The sequence below is a fragment of the Pelobates fuscus genome, chromosome 2 (genome assembly GCF_036172605.1).
Source record: "Pelobates fuscus isolate aPelFus1 chromosome 2, aPelFus1.pri, whole genome shotgun sequence".
NCBI lineage: Eukaryota > Metazoa > Chordata > Amphibia > Anura > Pelobatidae > Pelobates > Pelobates fuscus.
The window spans coordinates 182,425,908-182,453,589 of NC_086318.1; the positions used below are offsets into that span (position 1 = coordinate 182,425,908).

The 27,682-nt window shown below is 42.6% G+C and overlaps 2 protein-coding genes across 2 annotated transcripts in view; both read left to right on the forward strand.

Moving 5' to 3' along the window:
- LOC134586246 (CD109 antigen-like) overlaps positions 1–13,318 on the forward strand; it is a 322,921-nt gene extending 309,603 nt beyond the window's left edge. The window contains exons 13-15 of the mRNA XM_063441739.1: positions 8,232–8,426; positions 13,063–13,209; positions 13,277–13,318. Coding sequence (XP_063297809.1) covers positions 8,232–8,426; positions 13,063–13,209; positions 13,277–13,318 — 384 coding nt within the window. The remainder of the gene's footprint in view (positions 1–8,231; positions 8,427–13,062; positions 13,210–13,276) is intronic.
- Positions 13,319–15,382: 2,064 nt separating this feature from the next.
- LOC134586248 (CD109 antigen-like) overlaps positions 15,383–27,682 on the forward strand; it is a 115,508-nt gene continuing 103,208 nt past the window's right edge. Inside the window, exons 1-3 of the mRNA XM_063441740.1 lie at positions 15,383–15,400; positions 17,034–17,063; positions 17,998–18,049. Coding sequence (XP_063297810.1) covers positions 15,383–15,400; positions 17,034–17,063; positions 17,998–18,049 — 100 coding nt within the window. The remainder of the gene's footprint in view (positions 15,401–17,033; positions 17,064–17,997; positions 18,050–27,682) is intronic.

The window sequence follows — 27,682 nt, forward strand, 5'->3', positions numbered from 1 at the left end:
TCAGTAAGGGCAGCTCTATGCTCCTGCTGAGCCTCCCTCAGGTTCATAACCTGTGCAGCCAGGAAATGGTTGGTGTCTTGTTGTATAGCAGTGGCCTCTTGTTGTACAGCGATTGCCTGTACCAGAGCATTCAGCAGGTCCTCCATTATAGCACCAAGCAGGTAACAGTCTTAAAGGTACAGTGCTACTTGTTTGATTAACAGGTCTGCCAAAATAAAAGTCGTCAAGCAGACTACCAGATGACTGGCACACCCACAGACCCTCAATGTGCTACTATGCCCGCATTCTCCACCATATTGTGATCCTTGTCTGTAGATAGCACGGTTCTCTAGGGCAAAAACATGCACAGTCCTTTTATTTTCTTTTAATCCCGGCAACTTTATTCGTAAATTTACACTTGAGGCAGCAGCAAATGTAAACATAAATGAAATAAGGTAACACAAATCCCTATAACAAAAAGCCTAGCTCGTCTGAGCACTAACTCACATCAGAGTCCCTATCTATCAGGGTTTAAACTATAACATAATTTATTGGATTCACCAACCTAGTGTCTTTGTCCACTCTCAGCACTCCAGTGCTCCAAGCCAGCCTTGACTGCTTTTCTTTTGCACTCCTAGTGCTCCAAGCCAGCCTTGACTGCTTCCTTTCTGCACTCCCAGTGCTCCAAGCCAGCACTCCCAGTGCCTGGTCTCCTTGACTCTCTTACTGGAGAGAACACCCTCTCTCCTACCTGCTTCCTGAGAGGAAGCCAGCAATCCCCCTTTACCTGCCTAGCAGGGAGTGGTTTATTCCCACTGCTACAGCTGATTATCTGCAGCTGAGCAGTGGTTTGGAGACAGTCCAAAAAACCCTGGCCTGGATCTATGTCTCCCAAGAAAACCACTAAACTGTGGAGTGGAGCATTGGCCCGCCCTTCTCTCCAAATGCTCCACCCCAGGGGCCCATAACTAAACAAATCTTTGTGTTGTACAAAACACAAACTACATGTACTCCCCCTGGGGTTAAATGGCTTCTCTGCCTTCACTTTATCACATATCCTCCTCCCCAGCTCAGACCCATTGGGTCGAGCGGCCTTAGAACACCAACCGTGAACATTCATGTCACCTAGGGCTTTACCAGCCCTGACTTGCTCCTCAGTTACAGCCCGTGGCCCATTGCAGATGGCTGCTACCTTGCTCCCTTGTAGTTTAAGGAACCCCCACCCAAGTGGATAACCAAAATAGTTAGCTACCTCAAATCCCAGATAACGCTTAGCAGTGTTAGCGGTCAAACCGGCAGCCCTTACATTACTCACAACTAACTGGACCTTCATCAGGTGTGCTACCCCGGCCACCATGTGAATCACCACATCACCAAGGTGGGCAGCTGCATACTCTCTGTGGTGCCAAAGTATCCTTTTCACCATATGCAGAAATAGGGCCGGTGCACCACACAACCGGAATGGCCATACTTTATGTTGTAATAATCCCTTGGTAGTAGAAAGGGCTGTCCTTCCATTTGCTTTCTCTGTCAGTGGAATCTGCCAATACCCTATGACTAGGTCCAAGGTACTCAGATAACTGGCCTTACTTAATTGCTCTTGCGTTTGAGCTACATGTACTATAGGGCATTTAACATTTACAACCTCTGTGACAAACTCTATCTCTGCCTTGGGGTATGTGCGGGTGTCACCATGTGTGCACACAATATCAATCATTTGTCCTGTATCACATTTCTCTGGCTGGAGCAGAACACTTTTCATCAAAGTAACTTCATTCCCTGAATCAAATAGTGCTTGTACACAACTCCCTTCCACCATCACCACTTTTAACTGTGCTATACCACTTCCAGTCACCATACACATCTTTAAGCAAGTCAATACAATCCTATGCAGAGCCCTTATTACTATGTCACATTGTATTGTCTCTTCACTCTCAGGACAGTCATGTGTAATATGTCCTTGCATGAGGTAGTTGAAGCAGTTTTTCTCAGTCTGGTCTCGTAGCCAAAATGGGACTTTTAGGTACGTTCTACCATCATCGGTATATTGTCCCAGACTTTGTCCTTTCTTTACAGTTTCCCCGCTTATCAGTTTGCTAGCGGATCTAGGCTGAGGATCAATACTGTGTGGCTCCTTAGCAGCCAAGTTCCTCTCAATCATCAGCTGCTTCCACATCCACAGCAGCTGCTGGTTTGACACACTCTCAATGTCCAAGTTACTTTTAAAAGCAAACTTTACAAAGACTTGGCGTGTAACTAGCATTTTTTGATAAGCTATACGCCCAATACCTTCATAAGCTGAATTTTCCAGGTGCTCAACCTCTTCTGTCACCAGCTCATCCTCCACTGGAACAAGTCCCTCCATGAAGGGCTCCACATTACCCTCCATCAGTTCTGTGAATTCCTGGGAGCCTTCCTTGTGCTCTACTGTTAATGCTACAGGTCTCCTCTCTATATCCTCAGAGGGTTGGCCATGGAGGCTGTCTAGAGCAACTTCCTCCTGCATGAATGCAGCCTTTGATCTCAGCTCCATGCCATCATGCTCGGCCTGGCCTTGTATGGAGCGCTGTTCTTCTGCCGGAGGCCCAGACTCCCAGCTTAGCTCCTCTTTCCTTTGCCTGGTTTCCTTCCCAGGGGTATCCTCTGCTTGCTCGGCCTTGAGTGGCCACCTCTCAATGTCAGCAAAGCTTCCTCTGGGCTGTCTGGCGGTCTCCCTGCTCCCTCGGGGGTGTGCAGAGACGCAGTCATGGCCTCTCGCTGGGTCATGACAGCCCCGGTATCAAACAGCCAGTCAGGCATTCTGAGCTCCGCCTTTAATTCCATGGCTGTGTTCCCAGAATCTGGCAGCTGTTCCAGGTAGTCAGTGCGCCCAGGCCTTGTAGCAGTAGCAGGTGTCTCCGAAATATTTAATTCTGCTACGCCAATGTCATCTACATTGTCACTTTCGACTTGGTTGGGCTTAGGTGCAGACATACCCATCTTGTCACCACAGCTTGGTTCTGTAACTGTCGCTCTCTCTTGACTTAGATCAGAAGCGGCTACTTTGCCTTTCTTATTTTGACTTCGTTCTGCCACTACTTCTCTGCCTTGCTTTTCTCTGCCAAACTGCCCAACAGCTTGTTGCAATTTTTGGGTAGCCTCTGCTACTAAACAGTGCACAGCATTTTTTAGCTCAACTGGGGTGCTTTGCTTCGCTCTATTAAGCTCAGCTCCTTCGCTGTTGTCTTCTCTGACTCCCCAAGTCAGTCTGCTTCTCATGCCTTTAACTTGTTCACTTGGGTGAACATCAGCGGCTTCTGCTTCACTTTTTATTACACAAACCGGCTTGTATTCACTAGCTTTACTTACACCTTATGGGTGGTTTTTGCTTACCACCAACTCTTTTCCAAAAACTTCTTTATCTGTTGTGATGCCACTTAGAGCAAGTTTGAGGCTTTCACGTGAAGCTGCAATGTTTTGATTCTCAAATAAACACTTGTCAACTTCAGTAATCAGTTGGTCTTGTTCTCCCTTCTGATTATTCTGCTCTCTCTTACTTTGGCGCATGTCATCAGTGTCACCATCACTGCTTCTTGACAATTCCGCTTTTTCCTTTAGCTGTGCTGGGCTCTTTACTAACTTTATTTCTTTTTCGTCCCTGGAGGATCCAGCTGGCTTTTCACCCTCTTCCACATTATCACTACTTTCAGGCTCAGTTATATCCTTCTTGCCTTCTAATTCCGGTTCTCTCTCTTCTGCGTGTTTCTCAACATCACGCTTTGCTGCCTCCATGCTTTTCAGCTTGCAAAAGGCTTCTTCTACTGCCTCTGTCATCTTATGCAGGATGTCAGTAGCCTGGTTACGGGGTCCCTTGTCCCCACGCTCCCTGCAGGGGGTAATCTGCAAAACCTCAGTAAGGGCAGCTCTATGCTCCTGCTGAGCCTCCCTCAGGTTCATAACCTGTGCAGCCAGGAAATGGTTGGTGTCTTGTTGTATAGCAGTGGCCTCTTGTTGTACAGCGATTGCCTGTACCAGAGCATTCAGCAGGTCCTCCATTATAGCACCAAGCAGGTAACAGTCTTAAAGGTACAGTGCTACTTGTTTGATTAACAGGTCTGCCAAAATAAAAGTCGTCAAGCAGACTACCAGATGACTGGCACACCCACAGACCCTCAATGTGCTACTATGCCCGCATTCTCCACCATATTGTGATCCTTGTCTGTAGATAGCACGGTTCTCTAGGGCAAAAACATGCACAATCCTTTTATTTTCTTTTAATCCCGGCAACTTTATTCGTAAATTTACACTTGAGGCAGCAGCAAATGTAAACATAAATGAAATAAGGTAACACAAATCCCTATAACAAAAAGCCTAGCTCGTCTGAGCACTAACTCACATCAGAGTCCCTATCTATCAGGGTTTAAACTATAACATAATTTATTGGATTCACCAACCTAGTGTCTTTGTCCACTCTCAGCACTCCAGTGCTCCAAGCCAGCCTTGACTGCTTTTCTTTTGCACTCCTAGTGCTCCAAGCCAGCCTTGACTGCTTCCTTTCTGCACTCCCAGTGCTCCAAGCCAGCACTCCCAGTGCCTGGTCTCCTTGACTCTCTTACTGGAGAGAACACCCTCTCTCCTACCTGCTTCCTGAGAGGAAGCCAGCAATCCCCCTTTACCTGCCTAGCAGGGAGTGGTTTATTCCCACTGCTACAGCTGATTATCTGCAGCTGAGCAGTGGTTTGGAGACAGTCCAAAAAACCCTGGCCTGGATCTATGTCTCCCAAGAAAACCACTAAACTGTGGAGTGGAGCATTGGCCCGCCCTTCTCTCCAAATGCTCCACCCCAGGGGCCCATAACTAAACAAATCTTTGTGTTGTACAAAACACAAACTACATGTACTCCCCCTGGGGTTAAATGGCTTCTCTGCCTTCACTTTATCACATATCCTCCTCCCCAGCTCAGACCCATTGGGTCGAGCGGCCTTAGAACACCAACCGTGAACATTCATGTCACCTAGGGCTTTACCAGCCCTGACTTGCTCCTCAGTTACAGCCCGTGGCCCATTGCAGATGGCTGCTACCTTGCTCCCTTGTAGTTTAAGGAACCCCCACCCAAGTGGATAACCAAAATAGTTAGCTACCTCAAATCCCAGATAACGCTTAGCAGTGTTAGCGGTCAAACCGGCAGCCCTTACATTACTCACAACTAACTGGACCTTCATCAGGTGTGCTACCCCGGCCACCATGTGAATCACCACATCACCAAGGTGGGCAGCTGCATACTCTCTGTGGTGCCAAAGTATCCTTTTCACCATATGCAGAAATAGGGCCGGTGCACCACACAACCGGAATGGCCATACTTTATGTTGTAATAATCCCTTGGTAGTAGAAAGCGCTGTCCTTCCATTTGCTTTCTCTGTCAGTGGAATCTGCCAATACCCTATGACTAGGTCCAAGGTACTCAGATAACTGGCCTTACTTAATTGCTCTTGCGTTTGAGCTACATGTACTATAGGGCATTTAACATTTACAACCTCTGTGACAAACTCTATCTCTGCCTTGGGGTATGTGCGGGTGTCACCATGTGTGCACACAATATCAATCATTTGTCCTGTATCACATTTCTCTGGCTGGAGCAGAACACTTTTCATCAAAGTAACTTCATTCCCTGAATCAAATAGTGCTTGTACACAACTCCCTTCCACCATCACCACTTTTAACTGTGCTATACCACCACCAGTCACCATACACATCTTTAAGCAAGTCAATACAATCCTATGCAGAGCCCTTATTACTATGTCACATTGTATTGTCTCTTCACTCTCAGGACAGTCATGTGTAATATGTCCTTGCATGAGGTAGTTGAAGCAGTTTTTCTCAGTCTGGTCTCGTAGCCAAAATGGGACTAAACCAAACCCTAGTTCTTAACCATATTCTAAAAATAACCCTAATCATAAACCTGATTATAACCTGAATCTTAATCACATGTATCCCTAACAATAGTTGTGGCGGAACAGACCTCGCCATGTGTTCTTGGAGGGGGCTGCTTGCCCGCCTCCTACCTTCTGACTATGGCCCTGGGATACATGGCATTTCAAAACACTATTTGTGCCCTGTGACAAAACTGGAGATTGTGCACAAATATGACTATTGTCCATATGTTTTATGATTCCCTTCGTTTGTTGCACTGTTCCCCATGTGTTTCATCTGTTAGTTCGGCTGGATAGACTACCAGACAAACTGTGGAGTTACTGGGTGGCCACCATTTCATGTATCAAAGGCACATGGTAAGAACAATGGATGAAGCACATGGTGAGAACAGTGGATGGTGGCCATTTTAACTCACAGACACTGTTTTGACTTTTCTACACGGTGCCATCTCGCCGGTATTTGGTGCACAAAGACATTGTTTAGTAGTTTTAAACTACAGAACAGGGGACACATTTAACAGTAATTATTTTTCATATAGCCTGTATATGTTCTGCGGAATCTGCATTAAACCGTATCTTCCAAACTACTGAACGGATCTGGATTTTTTATGGGGTTATTGCATGTTTTGGGGTCCCTGTGATATGTTTTATAATACTGTATTTTCCTGCCTGTGATAATTAAGTTAGTCTATTGTGTTGAGATAATTGTATAACAGGCAGAGGGGAGGATTTCTGATGTAATGAATGGGAGTGTTAGCTGTGTTGTAATGTGTTGATTGGTTGTTCTTCAAAACCCTGTGGGCAGTACTATGTTTGTAGAATGTGAATAAAAGAGGCTGTATGTGCCAGTACAGACAGTTCTTCTTTACCCTTCAAAACGTAGCCTTGTCCGTTATTGGAGGGAACTGCTATAATCACACTGGGGATTGCTATGCTCTGCATACTCCCTTGAGCTTTAATCACTTAGTTCTTTTAAGAGCTTGTTCCTGATACGCTCTCCTGGAGGAGAGGTCTTCCCCACACGGTCCTGGAGGATAGAAGACGATCCAGGGTGGACAGAAGACGGCGATACTCCAGTTAAGCTACGGCGGTTGTGGAGTCTGCGGTGGTTGTGGTGTCCAGTGCGGTGCTTGTGGTCCTTGGCGCAGGCTAGGAAGTGTCCTTCAGCGGAAGGTACTCGGTGGGAGTACGGGGAATTCCGTTACAATAGTGTTAGAAGGATTCCCTCTGCTGATGTTAGTAGAGGAATTCTATACTGATTTTATCAGAGGGATTCCCTTGCTGGCCATAATCTGAATACGAATCCTAATATTAATCATAAAATTAATTATTTAACAAAATTAGCAAAGGGCATTCTAAGTTAAAACAGAGTGGTATGTTGCTTCCATCTACTAGCTGTTTTCAGTATGACAGGCAGATACCTATTATACTGACAATTCCAACTTGACAATGACAAAACTTATGGCAGACCCAGGTATTGAATAAGGGTTCCCAGTTAACAGCAGGGAAATGGTCCCTGCTGGTAAAATACTGACAGAATTTTCCATTAGGAGTCCTTAATGGAAGGACATTCAAGATGGACTCATTTCAAAGGCATCATTATGGGTTTAAAGAATAATTTATAACAGTGTCCCTGTATTGGTTTTGTCTCTAAGAGGCAGTATGAAACACTGTATATGCTTTAAATTACACTACTTTCTATATAGCTATACACAAAGGGGCCAAATATTCCAAGAGTAAATTCAGGAATTTTTTATCCACATTAGAGATGCTCACAAGTGGTGTGGGATAAAGGTTGCTGATTTCATCCACGGAGTGCATGCTCCCTTTGCATGTAACTAAATATGAAGATGGGCATAATAGACTGCAATCTATTGCAATTCAGACACTTGGCAGCTGGAATTCTCACAAACCATTCATAATGTACCAGCAGCAAACTAATATTAAATCAGGAATATACTGAAACCAATGAGGAATTTACTCAAAGAACCATTAAAACAGCCTGGTAAAATTTAATTGGCTGAACAATTTTAGTCAAATGTGTTCTCAAGTGGCTTTTACATCTTCTTATGTGTTCATTTTTTTCCTTGTAGTAGGTTATTCAATAAAGTGAATTTAAAATTTACGGCAAAAATGGCTAAACAGCAAAAACATCTTCAAGCCAACCACTCTTCCAGTCATGCTAATTTGGCCTTAAATTTTAGATTTACTTTGAATTCACAACAATTCACATTTTAGAGAATAATCTTTTCAAAACAAACCAATTGCATGCTAGAAAATAAGTTGATATATGATTTTTTAGGAATATAAGTTTTGTCATTCATTACTCTCTTATAATTACAGGTTATGGCAAAAGGAGGGGCAGTTGCCGCAGGAAAAATACCAGATGCCTTATTTACCCTCACTCCAGAACGCTCCTGGACACCATCTGCTACACTGATAATTTATTTATTTAATTTTAATTGCCATTACTACTACTACTATCAAATTATGAAAACTTCTGAGATATTGTATATCAAAGATATATTTGAGAATACGGTAAGGTTTAGCAAATGTATCTTGATCAAATGATGAATTTAAAACGTCGGTGTCATGGCTGCATCTGTTTTTTTTTTGTTTTTTTTAAGTCCCCTCCCAACTCCACTACATTTTATTGTCCCCCTAGGTCCCACATTTTACTTTTTCTTTTTTTTTATATGCTTAATTTCATGCCTGGCTCTTGGTCCTAGACGCCACCATCTTAGTGTGGGCAGATAAATGCCCTGTGGGACACGTCGTCTGCCCACACTAGGTAGCCTTGTGAAATGTCTGTGCATGTCCAGTTGAACACTTAAGCATTCGCTATTGTCCGAAATTCGGACGGGAATTTCAGCTGTTTGTACATTTGTCAGAAAGATAAATGAACAGATATAAACTACAAAGTATGAACAAAAAACCCAATTTAAATTTAATTTTTGTTTGTTCGCTTATGACGAGGAGGAAGCTACCGGCAAGCGACTCCCTCCTTGTAATATGTATAAATATAACTTCGTAAATCCCTCCCATGCCCCCTGTCAATCTATGGGGGGTCACTATCTTTAATAGACATGGGTCAATATCTTTTATAGACCTGCGTCATAGCGAGTAGGGGCATGTCTACTAAAGAGTGGCTGCTCACTGTGGTTAAAAAATAATACCCCCTGAATTCAAAAAAGGGGGACCTAGCACTGGTCCGCCATGCCCCATAGTGGGACATCCATTAAACTAATGTTTGGGGACATTGTGTCTTCCCTTAGCCCCAACCAACACCCCACAAGTGCTAGCTATTCAACTAAATGGGGGACCTATACCACTTCCCCTTGTGCCCACCCAAGAGCAGCAGGTGAAGATCCTAATTGCTCATTATTGTCTCTCCCCCCCACCCCATCCATGAGTGGCTGGTGGGGGCCCTAAATGACAAAATAGTCTATGCCCCCTACCCCAACCCATTAGGGGCATGTGTGGGCCATAATTGACAAAAGTGAAGGCCTCTTGTCCCCCCCCCAGGCCTTTACCCATGAGCGGCAGGTGTGGGCCCTAATTGACAAAGGAGGTGAGACTATATCTCTCTATATCAGGATCAATAGTATGGCACACTGATAAAAATCGACATTATATAGCCCATACATTAGAAATAATTAGAAATTGACTCACCACTGGTGGATTGTGTAGCCCTTCTGGCGTCTCTCGGGTCGATATACACGTGCATCACCCGGAAGTTGCGTGACGGCACACAATGCGTTGCCAAGACAACACATAGTTACATAATGCACCTTAGAAACAAACAAAAATAAACAATGTGGTAAAGACGTGTGGAATAACGATCGCAATAACACAACAGTTAATATGTGTATAAATGTCCGATCAAGAGATACTAATCAAAGGTGTAGTGATAGTATATATTATTAAAAGTGCAAACTGAGCAATGTATGATTGTCTGTAGGCAAATATATATTATAGGCAGTGATGAAATACAAAGTGAATATAAAGTGTCACATATTAACTGTGGTGTTATTCCGATCGTTATTCGACACGTCTTTACCACATTGTTTATCTTTGTTTCTAAGGCGCACTATGTAACTATGTGTTGTTTTGGCAATGCATCGTGAGCTGTCACGCAACTGCCAGGTGACTCACGTCCATGCATGTGCACATCAACCCATGGGACACCGGAGGGGTAACACGATCCACCGGTGATGAGTCAATTATTTTCTGTGTGCTGTACTATTAATCGTGAAGAAAGCCCCAGACGTGGGCTGAAACGTCGATATATTTTATGGATATACTTCAATAAAGATTTGTGATTTTAATTACATCAAAGACTGTGAGTGCCGGTCGTTTTTTGCATATATATGTATATTTGGCTATGGCTATGGCTGTTGTGCACCCGGCATAAAGCTGGTTAGTCTTAGTGCAAGGATATAGATATATAGACTATTTTCTGTAATATTTTATTGTACCCTATTGTAACCGTGAAGTGTTTGTGGGCCCAGTACATAAACAAGAGATATCTCAATGTATCCTTCCTGGTGAACTATTTTATATATATTTATATATATGTTAAGGCAGAATGCCTGGAATTGTGGGAGGGGTTGCCAACCTATACCTCCCAGCCACCTCCTGATGTTCTCCCTATGTTTTTGGAAACCTTTCACTTTCAGTTCTGGCCACTCACCTGTGTAATTCTGCTGGCACTACTACTTCACAAAAGTTGTAATGCTCCAGCCATCCCATCACGATACTCTATACTACCATACTCTGCAACATACTACATACTGTGATACTCTACCAAGCATGTCAAACTTGCGGCCCTCAATGAATATCTTGGCAGCCCAGTGTGCCACGAGTTTGACATGTTAAGGCAAAGTACCACATTGCAGGTGCCTACCCTGCTAAAATTTACAGGCCGGGAGGAGAGGTCGATGGCGGCAGCGAGGTTGCTCCTCATTGCTCCCTTGCGTGCGCCCTCTGTACTGATGCCGGGTGCCGGAATATGATGTCATTCCAGCCCGGCATCACTAAACTCTGCGCGTGAGGGAGCAGTGAGGAGCAGGAAGGGAGAACCCAAGGAGAAGCCCCACACCACTTCCCAAAGGTAGGGAGTAATAAATAAAATTATTTGTGAGTGTGTGCAAGAATGTGTGTCTGTGTGTGTCTGTTTGTATGTGTGTCTGTGTGTGTCTGTCTGTGTGTCAGTCAGTGAGTGAGTGTCACAATAATTTTATATTATATTAAATGCACGGTGTTCTCATTTCACCATCATCCATTTCACCATCATCAGGGTATAATTATATACGTATGGCTCTTATTTAGTCTTGATCGTATATTCAGCTTTAAGTTTATTGTCGTTTGATCTGACCTCGTCCAATTGGGGCACGTTTCTTAGGCCTCACAATATATTTACGTTTCTTCATTCAGCTCTTCTTCGACCATATAATGTATATTGTGTTTTTACTCTGACAATTCTCACAGTATATAATTATGTATATGTATATTATATATTGTTTGCTACTACAACATCTCTTCTCATACAACCTTTTATGCTGGTAAGCATCGTGTCCACAACATAACATTCAGCGCTATTCACTGCCTTAAATGTATTAGATACTTGACATCCTCACAGTGTATAATTTGTATTATGTATTCATATTTAACTCTCGCTCAAGTATTAGAACATAAGTGTTCATATCTTTCCAAAAAACCTTGTTGAGCCTCTGTTGGTAAGAATCTGTCCCACCTTTTGGCTAACAAGCCATTTTATTCACATTTCTAAGTTCAACCTTGATATGGCAAAACATACATCGGCAGAACTTCCAGAAAATTACACTGTTAATTAGACTGTTGTAACACTTTAACAATATTGGTAAATGTAACAGCAAACATAGTGTGCCTAAATATTGTAACTCATGTTCTTATTTTAAGTTTAAATTTTGTATTTATTTTTCAATTTTATTTTTATTTATGATACATTCAACTGTGAACCTCACTCTAAAGGTTACTTTTGGATTATAATTGTAATCTGTTTGTATTCAACTAAGTCTTTCATGTATGTTTTAAGTAAACTTATAATAAAAGTAAAGTTTTAGATATAATTGGGTTGGATTGCTTTTGATCATATTGTTCATTCCAATTATGGGGATTCATGCCCTATTTTCCAGCCCTTGTATATACTCTGTACTTCCTCCAAACTCCAGCTTTGATGAAGCACCCTCAGATCATCACCCATCCTCTGCCAAGTTTTACCAATTCTCTATCTAATAATTAGATAACCAGATGTTGGGCAAAGCTGAATATTGGACTCATCAAAGTCCTATTCGGTCCAGCCATTATAGTCTTTTGCAAATATGATCCTCTATCTTTGAAATTTAATGGACAAAAGCAACCTGATGCTCACTGTATCCCTCTGCCAGTAAAGCCAAAATGTAACCCTTTTCATCAGTCAACACTTTTATTTTCAACTCTTTTAGGTAAAATTTTGCTTGTAAATGGGTAGCTACAGTTCGACCCAGAGTCAGACGATGACTCTAGCCAATCAGCAGCGCCCCTGCCCAGTGGCACTCCGTGTTGTCAGAAGCTAGATGTTGCTGTGGGAATTTTATTTGCGAGGCTAGATGCATCGTTTGGTTTTAAAACGTTTGAGCATAATTTAATGATTTAACCCCTTCAAGTAAGAAAGTGCCCGGAGACGACCTGGAACCATAACAACTTAATTTTGATTAAGTTATGATGATGCACGAAATGTACATTTAAGTTGCTGCTCATACTCCCTTGCAGCTGAGGACAGTTTGGAGTAAATTTCAACTCCAAGTGCGGATTCTTCCTTTTTGCTGTTTTGGACATCATAACCTCAAAACTCTCAAAATTAGAGGTGAAATATAAAAACAGTTGCTGACTATTCCATGCAACTTATCACAATAAATATCAGTTTATCTTTCCTCTTAGTGCCCACTACTGAAATATGTTTTCTCTCCACTTCCAATCTGACACCTCACAACAACCTCTAAAGACACAATACTACATTGAAACAATAACAATCACTTCCAATCTTAAATCCTGGAAATAAACATTACATGAAATAAACAAATAGATAAGCAAAATAAGTAGAGTCCTTTTAAAAATGAATGTATATTGAGTCTACTTTAAATTTTTTTTGTAGATCTCTTTATCATGGAGTAAAAATAAAGTTCAACCTGGAGAAAATGTTTCTTTGACCGTAAATGTAGGAGAAACTCGCTCATTGGTGGGATTGAAGGTTGCTGAAAAAACACTTCAAAAAAATGAAAATGATTTGACTGCAAGCAGAGTGAGTCTATTTGCCTGTATAGGTGTTCTATCTGCTCTATCTTAAACATTTTGAATCTTATTCAAAGTATGATTTTCTTGGCTCATATATTAAACAAGAGGAGTCATAAAGTTTTCATGAAGCTTGCCCTTTTGACATATACATGATACAAATGCATGCATGAACAAAATGAATAGGAGGGGGGGGGCAAAAGGGTGATAAAACATCAATCCAATTGCCCCCCAAAACAAGGACAGAAGGTGCCTTTAGCAAGTGTGTTAAAAAAGGAAGCTTAGAGTCATGTCTAAAAATGCTCGCAGTAGACATGTGCAATTCATTTCGGTCCGAATGTGAATTCGGATGAATTTCAGGCAATTCGGACATTCGGGTACTTCCGAATGTTCGAATAGATGAATTGCCGAATTGTCGAAGTGTCGAAGCACAGTATTGCCTAAGAACTAATATACTTACCCAGTGGAAGAATTAAGAATGTTACACTTTATACAATTTTAAATAAAAAGTATACAAACATAGCCAGGATTCAGCTGTAAGCATTTACAACACTTACAACAATCAAGTAACATACATTCATATAAAATGTAAGTTACTTGGCCAGTCAATGCAATGACAGGAATGAATAAGTAGATGACTCCCTAATTCCCACGGCATTAAGGAGCTATCTACTAAAAGGCTAAAAGACCTAAATTGGTCTTTCAGCCAAATTTACTAATACTAAGTAAAGATTACTTAGTATTAGTAAATTATGCCCCTACTATATAGCGAGTAGGGGCAAAATTGATTAATACTAAGTAATTTTTAGGTCTTTCAGCCTTTTGGTAGATAACTCCCTAATACCGTGGGAATTAGGGAGTTATCTACTAAGCGGCTGCAAGAGAAGTTCCGAAATTCCAAAGTTCTGAAGTGTCGAAGTGGTGAAATTGCAGAAGTCCCGAATTGCGGAAGTCCCGAATTTAAGAATGCTGAACCGAAAATTTTAACCATGCACATGCCTAGCTCGCAGTTTAGGGAATAAGATCCATGAACTTGTGGCAATAATGGCAACTGATAATGTAGATTTAGTCGCTGTTACTGAGACATGGTATAATGAGAAAAATGACTGGGACATAGCAATACCAGGGTACTCTTTATATAGAAAAGACAGGGAAGGCAAGAAAGGGGGAGGGTAGGCCCTGTATGTGAAGGATAGCATAAAATCTAGCCTAATAAAAGTTAGTGAGGCGAACATAGAGTCCGTTTGGGTTACGTTAGAATTTGGTAATCACACAGTAACTTGTGTAGGTGTAAATTAAAGGCCCCCAGGACAAATAAAAGAGTTAGATAATCAACTAGTTGAGGAAATAGCTAAAATGACAATGAAGGGGGAAGTTATCATCATGGGTGACTTTAATCTTCCTGATGTGAATTGGAAAACAAAATTAGCTACTTGTGCCAGGAGCACACATATTCTAAACTCCCTACTGGGATTGTCTCTAAAACAAGTCACTGAGGAGCCAACTCATAAGGAGGCCATACTAGATTTAGTGTTAACAAATGGAGATTTGGTATCAGATATTACTGTAAGATCCAGGGATCATCAGTCAGTGTGGTTTAATATAATAACAGTGACTGAGTCACACCACACAAAAACAAAAGTTTTAGACTTTAAAAAAACAGACTTTTCTAAAATTAGAATATGTGTAAAGGAGTCATTATCAAATTGGAGCAATTTAAATGGAGTCCAGGAGAAATGGGATTATTTAAAAGTTGCACTGCTGAAGGCAACAGAAAATTGCATTAGGCTTGTCAGTAAAAAACAAAAATTCAAGAAACCACTATGGTACTCCGTAGATGTGGCCAAAATAGTAAAAAGCAAAAAGTTAGCATTTAGTAATAAAAAAAAACAGAGTGAGGAATACAGAATGCTCTATAAGATTAGACAGAAAGAGGCTAAACAAGCTATAAGAGCATCACACACAGAAGAGAAAATAGCACAGTCAGTAAAAAAGGGGACAAAACATTTTTAGATACATAAATGAGAAGAGGAAAGTAAATCAAGGATTAGTTAGATTAAAAACAAAAGAAGGAAGGTATGTAGAAGAGGATAAAGGTCTAGCTGACTGCCTCAATGAATATTTTTGTTCAGTATTTACAGATGAAAATGAAGGAAAGGGCCCTCAGTTAGGAAAAAGGACAAATGAGCCATTTATTACAAGTGAGTTTACAGAGGAAGAGATTTTTTTTTCAACTGTCAAAAGTAAAGACAAATAAGTCAATGGGAATACACCCAAAGTTATTAAAAGAGCTTAGTGGTGTACTAGCAAAACCATAAACAGATTTATGTAACCAATCATTGTTAACAGGAGTAGTCCCAGAAGATTGGAAGTTAGCGAATGTTGTGCACATTCAAAAGAAAGGTAGTAGGGAGGAGTCGGGCAACTCTAGGTCAGTAAGCCTTACTTCAGTAGTGGGGAAAGTAATGAAAACCATGTTAAAGGATAGGATTGTTGAACATCTAAAAACACATGGATTTCAAGATCAGAGACACTTCAGGGAGATCATGCCAAACTCATCTTGTTGATTTTTTGATTGGGTAACTAAAATAATAGATAAGGGTGGTGCAGTAGACATTGCTTACCTAGATTTCAGTAAGGCTTTTGACACTGTTGCAAATAGAAGGCTTATCAATAAACTGCAATATTTACGTTTGGATTCCAATATTTTTGAATGGGTAAGGCAGTGGCAGGCAACAGAGGGTTGTAGTCAATGGAGTATGTTCAAAGCTTGGGCTTGTCACCAGTGGGGTGCCTCAGGGATCTGTACTTGGACCCATTCTTTTTAATATTTTTATTAGTGATATTGCAGAAGGACTTGATGGTAAGCTATGTCTTTTTGATGATGATACTAAGATATATAACAGGGTTGATGTTCCAGGAGGGATAAGCCAAATTGCAAATGATTTAGGTAAACTAGAAAAATGGTCAGAGTTGTGGCAACTGACATTTAATGTGGATAAGTGCAAGATAATGCATCTTGGACATAAAAACCCAAGGGCAGAATACAGAATATTTGATAGAGTCCTAACCTCAACATCTGTGGAAAGGGATTTAGGGGTGATTATTTCTGATGACTTAAAGGTAGGCAGACAATGTAATAGAGCAGCAGGAAATGCTAGCAGAATGCTTGGTTGTATAGGGAGAGGTATTAGCAGAATAAAGAGGAAGTGCTCATGCCATTGTACAGAACACTGGTGAGACCTCACTTGGAGTATTGTACGCAGTACTGGAGACTGTATCTTCAGAAGGAAATTGATACTTTAGAGAGAGTTCAGAGAAGGGCTACTAAATGTTCATGTATTGCAGGATAAAACTTACCAGGAAAGGTTAAAGGATCTTAACATGTATAGCTTGGGGGAAAGACAAGACAGGGAGGATATGATAGAAGCATTTAAATACATAAAGGGAATCAACACAATAAAGGAGGAGACTAATAAAGAAGAAAAACTACCACAACAAGAAGACATAGTCTTAAATTAGAGGGCAAAGGTTTAAAAATATTATCAGGAAGTATTACTTTACTGAGAAGGTAGTTGATGCATGGAATAGCCTTCCAGCTGAAGTGGTAGAGGCTAACACAGTAAAGGAGTTTACGCATGCGTGGGATAGGCATAAGGCTATCCTAACTATAAGATAAGGCCAAGGACTAATGAAAGTATTTAGAAAATTGGGCAGACTAGATGGGCCGAATGGTTCTTATCTGCCGTCACATTCTATGTTTCTATGAATAAATCTATTTTTGATATTTGGTCTATCCTCATGATGTTTTTTTTTTTTTTTTCTCCCTTTTAGGTGGAAAATGAACTTTCTACAAATACACTGGTACAGATTTAATGAATATTGTTAATGGTTCTTTAAAAATAAAAAAAAAACACAAATAATGTGCAACAAGGTTTAATCTTTTGCATGATCTGTGCTACACCATATGACTCACATTCTCACTGATTGGTCACAAGTGAAATAAGGAAAGATCTCAGAGTCTTGACAATTAAGAGCTAAGTGATGTCAATACATCACACTGTACATGCTTTTTAAAGTAGTATCATTATGACAATTTTGTCTACAAGATGATTTTTGGTGAAAACCCTGATATTTTGTGTGATGTGGCTTTATTTAAAAAAAATTGGTAGTGCGTGTACACAAATAACATTGTGTATCTCAAAGGGAAATTGACAAATTATTACCATAGAGCAAAAAACAAAAATCAACTAAACCCTTTATAATTACATATATCATATGGTGTAGTGAGTGTTCACAGAAATCCTCTAATACAAATTTCTCATTTACTGCTCTCACCTGGCACAATCTTAATATTATGTCACACTCTTCGGGCCCCAATCACACACAAATAAAGGATAACTGGCGAGTATGTGCTATCAAAGTACATATACCACACTAGCCCTGGCCTGATAATAAAGAAAATAGAGACAAACACATGCCGAATTGGGAGGCCCCTTCACAATCGACCACCAGTCAAACCTGCACACTATGCAATCCCCAGACTTACATACTTTATTTTACATAAGAAGTGTAAGGCAAAAAGAAAGCCAATGTTTAAAATCTCTAGTTTAATTTGGATGGGTCTTTCTATTATTCCATCTTTCTAATCTAACTACCTACGATCTATCTACCTTGTTACCTATATATCTCTTGCCTATTATATCTGCCTATCCATCAATTATGGTTTACCTTTGAAAATATAAAACATTGTATATTAATATGAACATAAATGAAATGTACTTTTTCTCACCACTAGGGTACATATCTAAGTGATTCTTCAGTTCGTCATGATAATTATGCGTTTGACGGTAAGTTTTTCATAATTTCCTGATGGCCAGAACACTTACATAATAAAAATATTATTGCAAGTGATTTTTTATTAAAATATGATGTCAAAATGTTCGAGTTAGTGAAATAGAAGTCTAAAGAGATGTATAATGAAAATCCTAAACATATATATATATATATATATATTTAAATAAAACTTCAGTTAAACTCCTTGAAACTCCATAAAGCTCCTCAATGAGATGAAGTGCTCTGCCTATAGTGTCCTTTTAAGCTAGAGTGGTTCGGATGACTATAGTGTCCTTCATTTACCCTAACACCAAAACAGCTAGTTACGCAATGTTTGAACAAGAGGAAGTTAGTGTCACAAGTGGAATTAGATGGATAAACTCAACATCAAGGGCCATGAGGCAGAAGAGATTCTCATATCCATACTTGCAGTTGCCAACCTGAATCTGTGCCCCAAGATGGCTTAACAATAAAAAAAAAAAAAAAAAACTTATCACCATCATTAAGACCAACAAGCTCATATATGCAACAAATTTTTGGCTTCAAAGAGAAACAACACACCATGGAGATTCAGCCAACATAAAGGCCACACTTTAGAAGTTTATAAGCATAACTTCACAAAGGTAAAAAGATGAAGCATAGATCCTGGCCAGTGGCGTACGTATCGCGGTCACAGGGGTCGCAGCTGCGACCGGGCCCAGCACTCCAGGGGGCCCGGCCGCCTGCGGCCCCCCGCGGCCGGGTAGCAGCTGCCATGCTTTGCGGCCCCGGCCCGCGCGGCAAACCGCCAGGGCCACATGTTAAGGGGTCCATCGGGTGGCCCATGCTGTCAGGGCCACCTGATGGACATGGATTTAAAGGGGGCCCGGTCTGCACTGGGCGCTTTAAGTGCGTGACCGGGCCCCCTGTGATGACATCATCACTGCTGGGAGGAAGTGACCACACGTCACTCCTCCCAGCATACTGAGAGCCCGCGCGGAGGAAACAGAAACGAGGAGGGAGTCAGAGTGGGAACTCTGACTCCCATCAGGCTGAGCCACCACTGGACCCCAGGAAAGTCACACATGGTAGGAAACATTTTGTGTCTCTGTATGTGTGTATGTATGTGTGTCTGTGCCTCTGTGTGTGTATGTATGTGTATGTCTGTGTCTCTGTATGTGTATCTGTCTCTGTGTGTGTGTGTGTATCTGTATGTATGTCTGTGTCTCTGTGTGTATGTGTGTCTGTGTCTCTGTAGGTGTGTCTGTCTCTGTGTGTGTGTGTGTATCCGTATGTATGTCTGTGACTCTGTGTTTGTATGTATGTGTGTGTCTCTGTGTGTATGTACACTGCGTGCAGAATTATTAGGCAAATGAGTATTTTGACCACATCATCCTCTTTATGCATGTTGTCTTACTCCAAGCTGTATAGGCTCGAAAGCCTACTACCAATTAAGCATATTAGGTGATGTGCATCTCTGTAATGAGAAGGGGTGTGGTCTAATAACATCAACACCCTATATCAGGTGTGCATAATTATTAGGCAACCTCCTTTCCTTTGGCAAAATGGGTCAAAAGAAGGACTTGACAGGCTCAGAAAAGTTAAAAATAGTGAGATATCTTGCAGAGGGATGCAGCACTCTTAAAATTGCAAAGCTTCTGAAGCGTGATCATCGAACAATCAAGCGTTTCATTCAAAATAGTCAACAGGGTCGCAAGAAGCGTGTGGAGAAACCAAGGCGCAAAATAACTGCCCATGAACTGAGAAAAGTCAAGCGTGCAGCTGCCAAGATGCCACTTGCCACCAGTTTGGCCATATTTCAGAGCTGCAACATCACTGGAGTGCCCGAAAGCACAAGGTGTGCAATACTCAGAGACATGGCCAAAGTAAGAAAGGCTGAAAGACGACCACCACTGAACAAGACACACAAGCTGAAACGTCAAGACTGGGCCAAGAAATATCTCAAGACTGATTTTTCTAAGATTTTATGGACTGATGAAATGAGAGTGAGTCTTGATGGGCCAGATGGATGGATTGGTAAAGGGCAGAGAGCTCCAGTCCGACTCAGACGCCAGCAAGGTGGAGGTGGAGTACTGGTTTGGGCTGGTATCATCAAAGATGAGCTTGTGGGGCCTTTTCGGGTTGAGGATGGAGTCAAGCTCAACTCCCAGTTTCTGGAAGACACCTTCTTCAAGCAGTGGTGCAGGAAGAAGTCTGCATCCTTCAAGAAAAACATGATTTTCATGCAGGACAATGCTCCATCACACGCGTCCAAGTACTCCACAGCGTGGCTGGCAAGAAAGGGTATAAAAGAAGAAAATCTAATGACATGGCCTCCTTGTTCACCTGATCTGAACCCCATTGAGAACCTGTGGTCCATCATCAAATGTGAGATTTACAAGGAGGGAAAACAGTACACCTCTCTGAACAGTGTCTGGGAGGCTGTGGTTGCTGCTGCACGCAATGTTGATGGTGAACAGATCAAAACACTGACAGAATCCATGGATGGCAGGCTTTTGAGTGTCCTTGCAAAGAAAGGTGGCTATATTGGTCACTGATTTGTTTTTGTTATGTTTTTGAATGTCAGAAATGTATATTTGTGAATGTTGAGATGTTATATTGGTTTCACTGGTAAAAATAAATAATTGAAATGGGTATATATTTGTTTTTTGTTAAGTTGCCTAATAATTATGCACAGTAATAGTCACCTGCACACACAGATATCCCCCTAAAATAGCTATAACTAAAAACAAACTAAAAACTACTTCCAAAAATATTCAGCTTTGATATTAATGAGTTTTTTGGGTTCATTGAGAACATGGTTGTTGTTCAATAATAAAATTAATCCTCAAAAATACAACTTGCCTAATAATTCTGCACTCCCTGTATGTCTGTGTCTTTGTCTCTGTATGTGTGTGTGTGTGTGTGTATCTGTATGTGTTTATGTATCTTTGTGTCTGTGTCTCTGTATGTGTGTATGATTGTATGTCTGTGTGTGTCTCTGTATGTGTGTCTCTGTATGTGTATCTGTATGTATGGCTGTGTATGTATGTGTGTGTCTGTGTCTCTGTATGTATGTGTCTGCATGTGTGTATGTATGTGTCTGTCGGGGGTGTGTGTATGTGTTTGTGTCTGTATATTTGTGTCGGGGGGGAGGGACCCACAGTCAGGGGGGAGAGGGTCAGGATAGGGGGGGGCATGGATCAGATTCGCACCAGGGCCCCATGGAGTGTGTGTATGCCACTGATCCTGGCTACTGAAAAACAATAATATACCCAAACCAGAGGCACATCTAAGCAAAGGCTGACAGCACTGGCAACCAGGCTGAGCTGATACACCAAAAGAGCAGAGGCTAAGAAAATAAAGGCCCTGTTTGCCCAAGACCCATCTAAGGTTTGTGCACCGCTTCGGGTAACCACATATCTACCCAACACATACATTGAAAAGTACTGAAAGAACATCTGGGAGAAAAAAATCATCACATAACACCAAGGCCCAGAGGCTACTAAACCAGAAAGCAGAGCCCAAAGACAAACCTCTCCATGGGGTGTACCGCTAGCCCATCGTGAATGTGGCTTACATTACAAATTCCTACCAGTTGTTGTTAAAGGCAGGACTGAAAGACAGCACTAAGGCACTAATCCTTGCAACACAGGAATAGGCACTCAGCACCAGATCAATAGAAGCAAAGATCTACCACACTAGGCAATACCCATGGTGCAGACTATGCAAAGAAGCCACTGAGACAATCCAGCACATAGTAGCCAGGTTCAAGATGTTATCAGGAACATAATACACTCAGAGGCACAACCAAGTTGCTGGGATTGTGTACCAAAATATCAGCACCAAATATGGGCTGGATCTGCCTATGTCCATATAGGAGATACCACAGGCTAAGATCATGTGGGACTTTCAGATCCAGACAGACAACCAAACTTACATCATGGAGGTAGACAAGGAACAAAAGACTGCAGATGTGGTGGATGTGATAGCCAGTGAGGGCAATACCCAGTGACTATAACATCAGGAAGAAAGAACATGAAAAAGTGGACAAATACCAAGGAATGAAAGAGAAATTAGAAGTCCCAGCTGTGATATGAGCACTCAGGGCTGTGATCCCCTAGTTGGGTGATTAGCTTCAGCAGATTCCAGGTGGGACAGGAAAAGATCAATATATATATATATATATATATATATATATATATATATGTAGAAAGGCCATTAGGCCTGAATTTGTGGGAGGAGTAAGTCCCCTACTTAAACTCCCAGCCCCTACTCACCTCTGCCGTTCCAGTTGATTGTCTATCCCCATAGCAACCAGCACTTCCGGTCCGAGCTTCCCGCCAAAGAGCTCCAGTCTCCTGCAGCAAGAGGTGTCTAGCGAAATCCTCCATCCGTTCTGCGGCCCTGCCACCCGTCTTCCTCCCGGTCTCGGTACTTGGCTTCTGTTCACGAGACCGGCATGCTCACGTAAGCTAGTGAGGGAAATAGTGTTCGGCTATTTCCCTCCGTTCGGGCCTAAAAACGTAGGAGTAGGCTCCCTTTTTCCCTTACATGACCAGTTTACGTATTCTTACTCGTTCATGCATTTCAGCGTTCGCGCCACTAAAGTAGACGAACGCCCACTATACTTATGTATCATTGGGGCCTTCAGACGGTCAAAACTGCCGAACCATGTATAGGCATAACTCTGGTGCTAATCGTTATATTTCTGTTACCTTTCGGTCATACGCACGAACCATGTACCTATTTACTTACCCGTTCGTGCATCTTAAGCGATTGATGTAAATCTTGTTCACCCCTCGCATACTTACCTAATTCATGATTTTGCTATTCGTGCGGAATTAAACGAACGCACATTATACTTTACCTAAGCAGGTCCCTCGTACGGCTAAATCTACCGATCCCGTTCTAATAATACAAGCATTTCATACACACAAATTCATTTAAAAGCACATACTTTCTGTTCGGTTATTTAACTGTTTATACATACCTGTCAGTATGAGTTATTAAATCCGTTTAAAACTACAACCTTTTACCAAACTGTGTTTTCCGGTTTAATTATGTTTAAAAATATTAAAATCTCAGCCATTGTATTCTAGCAATCGGTTCTTTTTCCTACACCTAAGTGGTTGGTAAACTATGTTTAACGGTCATTTATCAATTAAAATAGATTCCTCCTGACACCCAACTAAAAGGGCAGAATTCTTTAATTCCACACCAACCATGTACAAAAACTACATACATATATTAATTATTAACACAATCTTCTAGGGCAATTCCGGTAAAATCCCACATTTTTATTTACTACGTCTTCTCCTTAAAAGTTACTCAGTCATTAATCCTGCCTCTGTTACATTTCTTTGACTTCACAGATTGCCTCGCTTTCTTTCATTTCTGCTTAAAGTTAGCAAATTGAAGATTATACTAGCTTTAGTGTACTAATAATCTTAATTTTAGTAATGACAGGAGGCGAATATTTGCATATCTTTCTTTACTGAAAACTCCAGCAGCATAGAAACAGTAACAACCAATCAGAGAAAAGATATGGTGCCCATAAAAGGCCCTGTCTATGACATCACTTCCTCTTTCTTTGAAGCGAAACAATAAATAGCAACAATAAACATAATCATATTACGTCAACAGTTCCACAACATATTAGAATAATCAACTCCAGTAGTTCCGTGATGTAGAGTTATGGAAGGTGAGTCTTTGCCTTGATGAGAAGACGTTCACGCTGTAAGAAAAAGAAAAAGGTGAAAGGACTCTGGCGTGGTAGCTTGTCCGCATACAATAAACATTAAGAATCTGATATACCAATGGATACTAGAATGAGTAACATATCAATATATATTCATTCTAAAGCAATGATATTTAAGAATCTGTAAACACAACATAATTCAAGGTACATGTCTAATTATTCAGCCTATACAAGTCTCTCAAGCCACATATCTAAGTAGCAAACATACAACCATAACATACTTACCTTCCTGAACATAAAGGGCATAATCTGTTCAACACGAGAAAAACATGGGAGGGATTCTATAGGGTGGGAAATATTCGCCTCCTGTCATTACTAAAATTAAGATTATTAGTACACTAAAGCTAGTATAATCTTCAATTTTACCACATGACAGGAGGCTTCATATTTGCATTTTTAAAGCTTAGAATTGACCAGTGTGAAGGAAGTATGAGATGTTTGCCGAAATAGAGCGTTCCAAACGTACCCTCTCGCGCTCAAACCGCGCATCGTATAATGTCGGTTAGGGAAGCGTCGGCCGAAAAGGACTTGTGGGGCCACCGCTCCCTTGACCGAGTAGGCTCTGAAACAAGGTTCGACGCCCGCTAGCTGCAATAGCCAGCGGATCCACCTGGCCAGTGTAGCGGTAGACACCTCTCCATGAGGTTCCACGTAAGAAGTCAGGAGTAGACCCGTCGCATGAATACGAAGGGGGAATGATTTCGGTATACCCCATTAGCGTTCCAACCACACCTAGTTTGGTGTCTGACACAAAGTATGGGTATGACACCGAAGATGAACTGGACTTAGTTCGTCTCGATATGGTAAAGGTAATCCCGTCTGGTGTGAGAGAAAAAACATCCATATTGAAAGCCCTAACGTCCGTCACCCGTCTAAATAAGATGAGTCATAACAAGAGGGCGAGTTTGGCTGAAAGTTGTTTCGGTGACAAACAAGGATTGTCCTGCTATTCCCCCAAGGAATCACAGCACCATATCCACCTGCCAGAGGTGTGGATACTTGGGTGCCTGGTCTCGATAATTCGGCACCCCGCAGTAGTCGACAAACCAGTGGATCTTGACCTACTGGTCCGCCCTGTACCAGTACGTGCGCCACCGATATGGCGGATCCGATCACGTTGAGGGATCGATATGACTGCCCCAACGAGACCAGGTGTGACAGATAGTTAAGGATCGGTGGGGCAGGTGCGGTAAAGGGATCGGAATCCCTTTCCACCCACCAAACACTCCAGGCCGATCAGGCAGAAATATAGCATTTTCTGGTGCCGGGAACCTGAGTCCCATCAGAGGTCTTAGTTGGTGCAATAGGTCGTGGACATTTCAGGAGGCCCTGAAATCGTCCAGTCCACTAGTGCCAGTCGTCCTTCCATGACAAAGGAGTGGGCTTCCCCTTGAGTTCCCGTCAAAAGTAGAGGGAAGGTAGGGAGTGGTAGAGGGTCTCCGCGAGACGCCCCCAGGCGATCCGGGAACCGCGGTTGGCATTTTCCGAGGGGTGTCATGAGCAGGAGCGATATCCTGTGTGTGCGTGTGTATCGAAGCACCCTTGCCATTGTGGAGAGCGGTTGGGTCCATTTGTATGGGTTCATCCACCACTACGCATCCGGAGGAAGCGTCAAAGATCGATTTGCCGATCCAAGTTTGCAAGTGAAGTAATCACCCTCGGAATTCCGTCCTCACTTCTGCCGACAGCGGGATCCAGTGGTCGCATGAGCGACCGGCGTGTACGTATCTAGCCAGCAGTCGTTGCATGGCCCTGTAGTGTAGTGGGCCAGGGAATATCGATTGTATGGAGGAGGAGAGGAATCCCACAATCCGGTGAGTATTCTGAGAGGAATCGTATCCAACCTTAGAGCGTGTCCGATATCCATCCGTATAGGGGTGATCTTGTCGGGGACCGACGCGGAACGTAGTTCTCCATGTCGATGTCGAAACAGAGGAACTGACCTGACACAGATGGGGGAGCGATTTGTCTGCGTACTACCAAAAAACCCGTGGAGTCCAGAACGTGAACGTCAAATTTGACCGCAAACGTAGCCTGGATTCGCAAAGGGTCAGCCAGTCTTCCAGGTACACGAGACATCGCCCGTCCAAATTCGCGGATGTGAGCCCTCACCGGCTTCAGTAGCTGTGTGGGTACCACGGAGTCGTAAACGGCTGTGTTAGTCCTTATCACTGGGATCGGAGGAAAATTAGGTAGTTTAGGGTAGTGGATATTGACAAGTATGTGTCCTCGGGGTCCAGATGTGTAAACCAGTCGTTATCGTTCAGGAGGTCTAGTAGAAGGTTGGTTTTTTCTATCCTGAAGCGTTTGTATACCACGTAGGAGTTCCCTTGGTGATAGGTTGACTCACTAGTAGATGAAGCGGTTGGTGGTTCGGTTCCGCTACCGACCAGTCCTCCCGAAAACACCTTTCCCCGAAGGGGTGTGGAGGGTATGCTTCAGCGAGGTTTGGGCTAAAGTTAGTGTGGTGGGTAAGTTCCCGCCGTCAAATAGTAGGATTTGTGCTTCTGGGCCGAATACTAGTCGTTCTCACGTTCCCCTTCCTCAGATGGCGATGTCCAACGTGCGTGGTGGATAGTAGTCTTCTTTGTCGGAAGATTGTGGTGGACAGGGTCGCGGATTCCCAGCGTTCCGTCTACTTGGTCTGTTCGATGGGTAACTTGCCTTAGACCATAGTGGTAGGGGGGGTGGAGCCCTTCCCTTGCCGTTTTGACATGAAGGCTCGTGGGGCTGGGATTCGAACCCACGCCTCCAGAGAGACTGGAGCCTAAATCCAGCGCCTTAGACCGCTCGGCCACGCCACCTTGCTGCTGAGGTCTCCAGCAAGCAGTTTGGGGCAGCGTTCGTAACAAGAAACCTTCTCCACTGAGGCCGCTACTGCGTCGTTTATCAATGCCTAGAAGTCCTAGGGGGTTGAGAGTGTTCTCCATGACCCGTTCTCATCCTGTTGGGAGATAGTGGTAGTCAGTGGGAGTAGTGTTTGAGGGTAGGGGTGCTAGACTCCTGGTAGCACTGGGGGTCACCCAGGTAAAGCGGCTTGAATTGCCTGCATCAGATTGTCTGAGTGTATGAAATACTCGTGTCAAGAGTAGAGGGGTCACCTCCATTAGTTTAATCCGGCTATTGGGAGCTGTGGCGTAGGCGCGATTGACCGGTAGTGTTGGTCTGGTTAGCCGGGTTTTCACCATAAAGGCACGCCAGAGCTGTATGCACGGATGTAACTATACAGGCTTATTATAGAAGCGCGTGGGACCTGTCTCCATAAGGTCTGCAGCCGCAGGGCCCACGTGTGTTCGACTGGGGTCATCCCAGGTGGTGTGCCATGGTAACCCAGAGGACACCCACATTATAATTGTTGTTGGCACCTTACAAGTATTGCATGCATGTCTGGGGGTCACCCCAGGTGGTGTGCCATGAAAATTTACTCAGAGGACACCCACGTTCAATATGTACGCCAGGTACAGTAACTGTACAGATATGTATCCCTGTGAAGGGAACTCCGTAATACACTCAGGTCACTCATGATCCTGCCTGCAAATCGTATCCAGCAAGGTGGTACTGTTGCTTTAATGTAAAACTGCCAGGCAGTGTTAAAACATACATATATGTATGCAGTTCTGAGTGATAAAGTTGAGGCGTAGGACTTCGTGTATTCCATCGGGGTTCACCCCGGGTGGCGTGCCGTGGTAATCCAGAGGACACCCACATCAACGTAATGGTCTATGAATGACCTTGCATGCATATCTGGGGGGTCACCCCAGGTGGTGTGCCATGAAAAATACCCAGAGGGCACCCACATCAACGTAATGGTCTATGAGTGACCTTGCATGCATATCTGGGGAGTCACCCCAGGTGGTGTGCCATGAAAAATACCCAGAGGGCACCCACATCAATGTAATGGTCTATG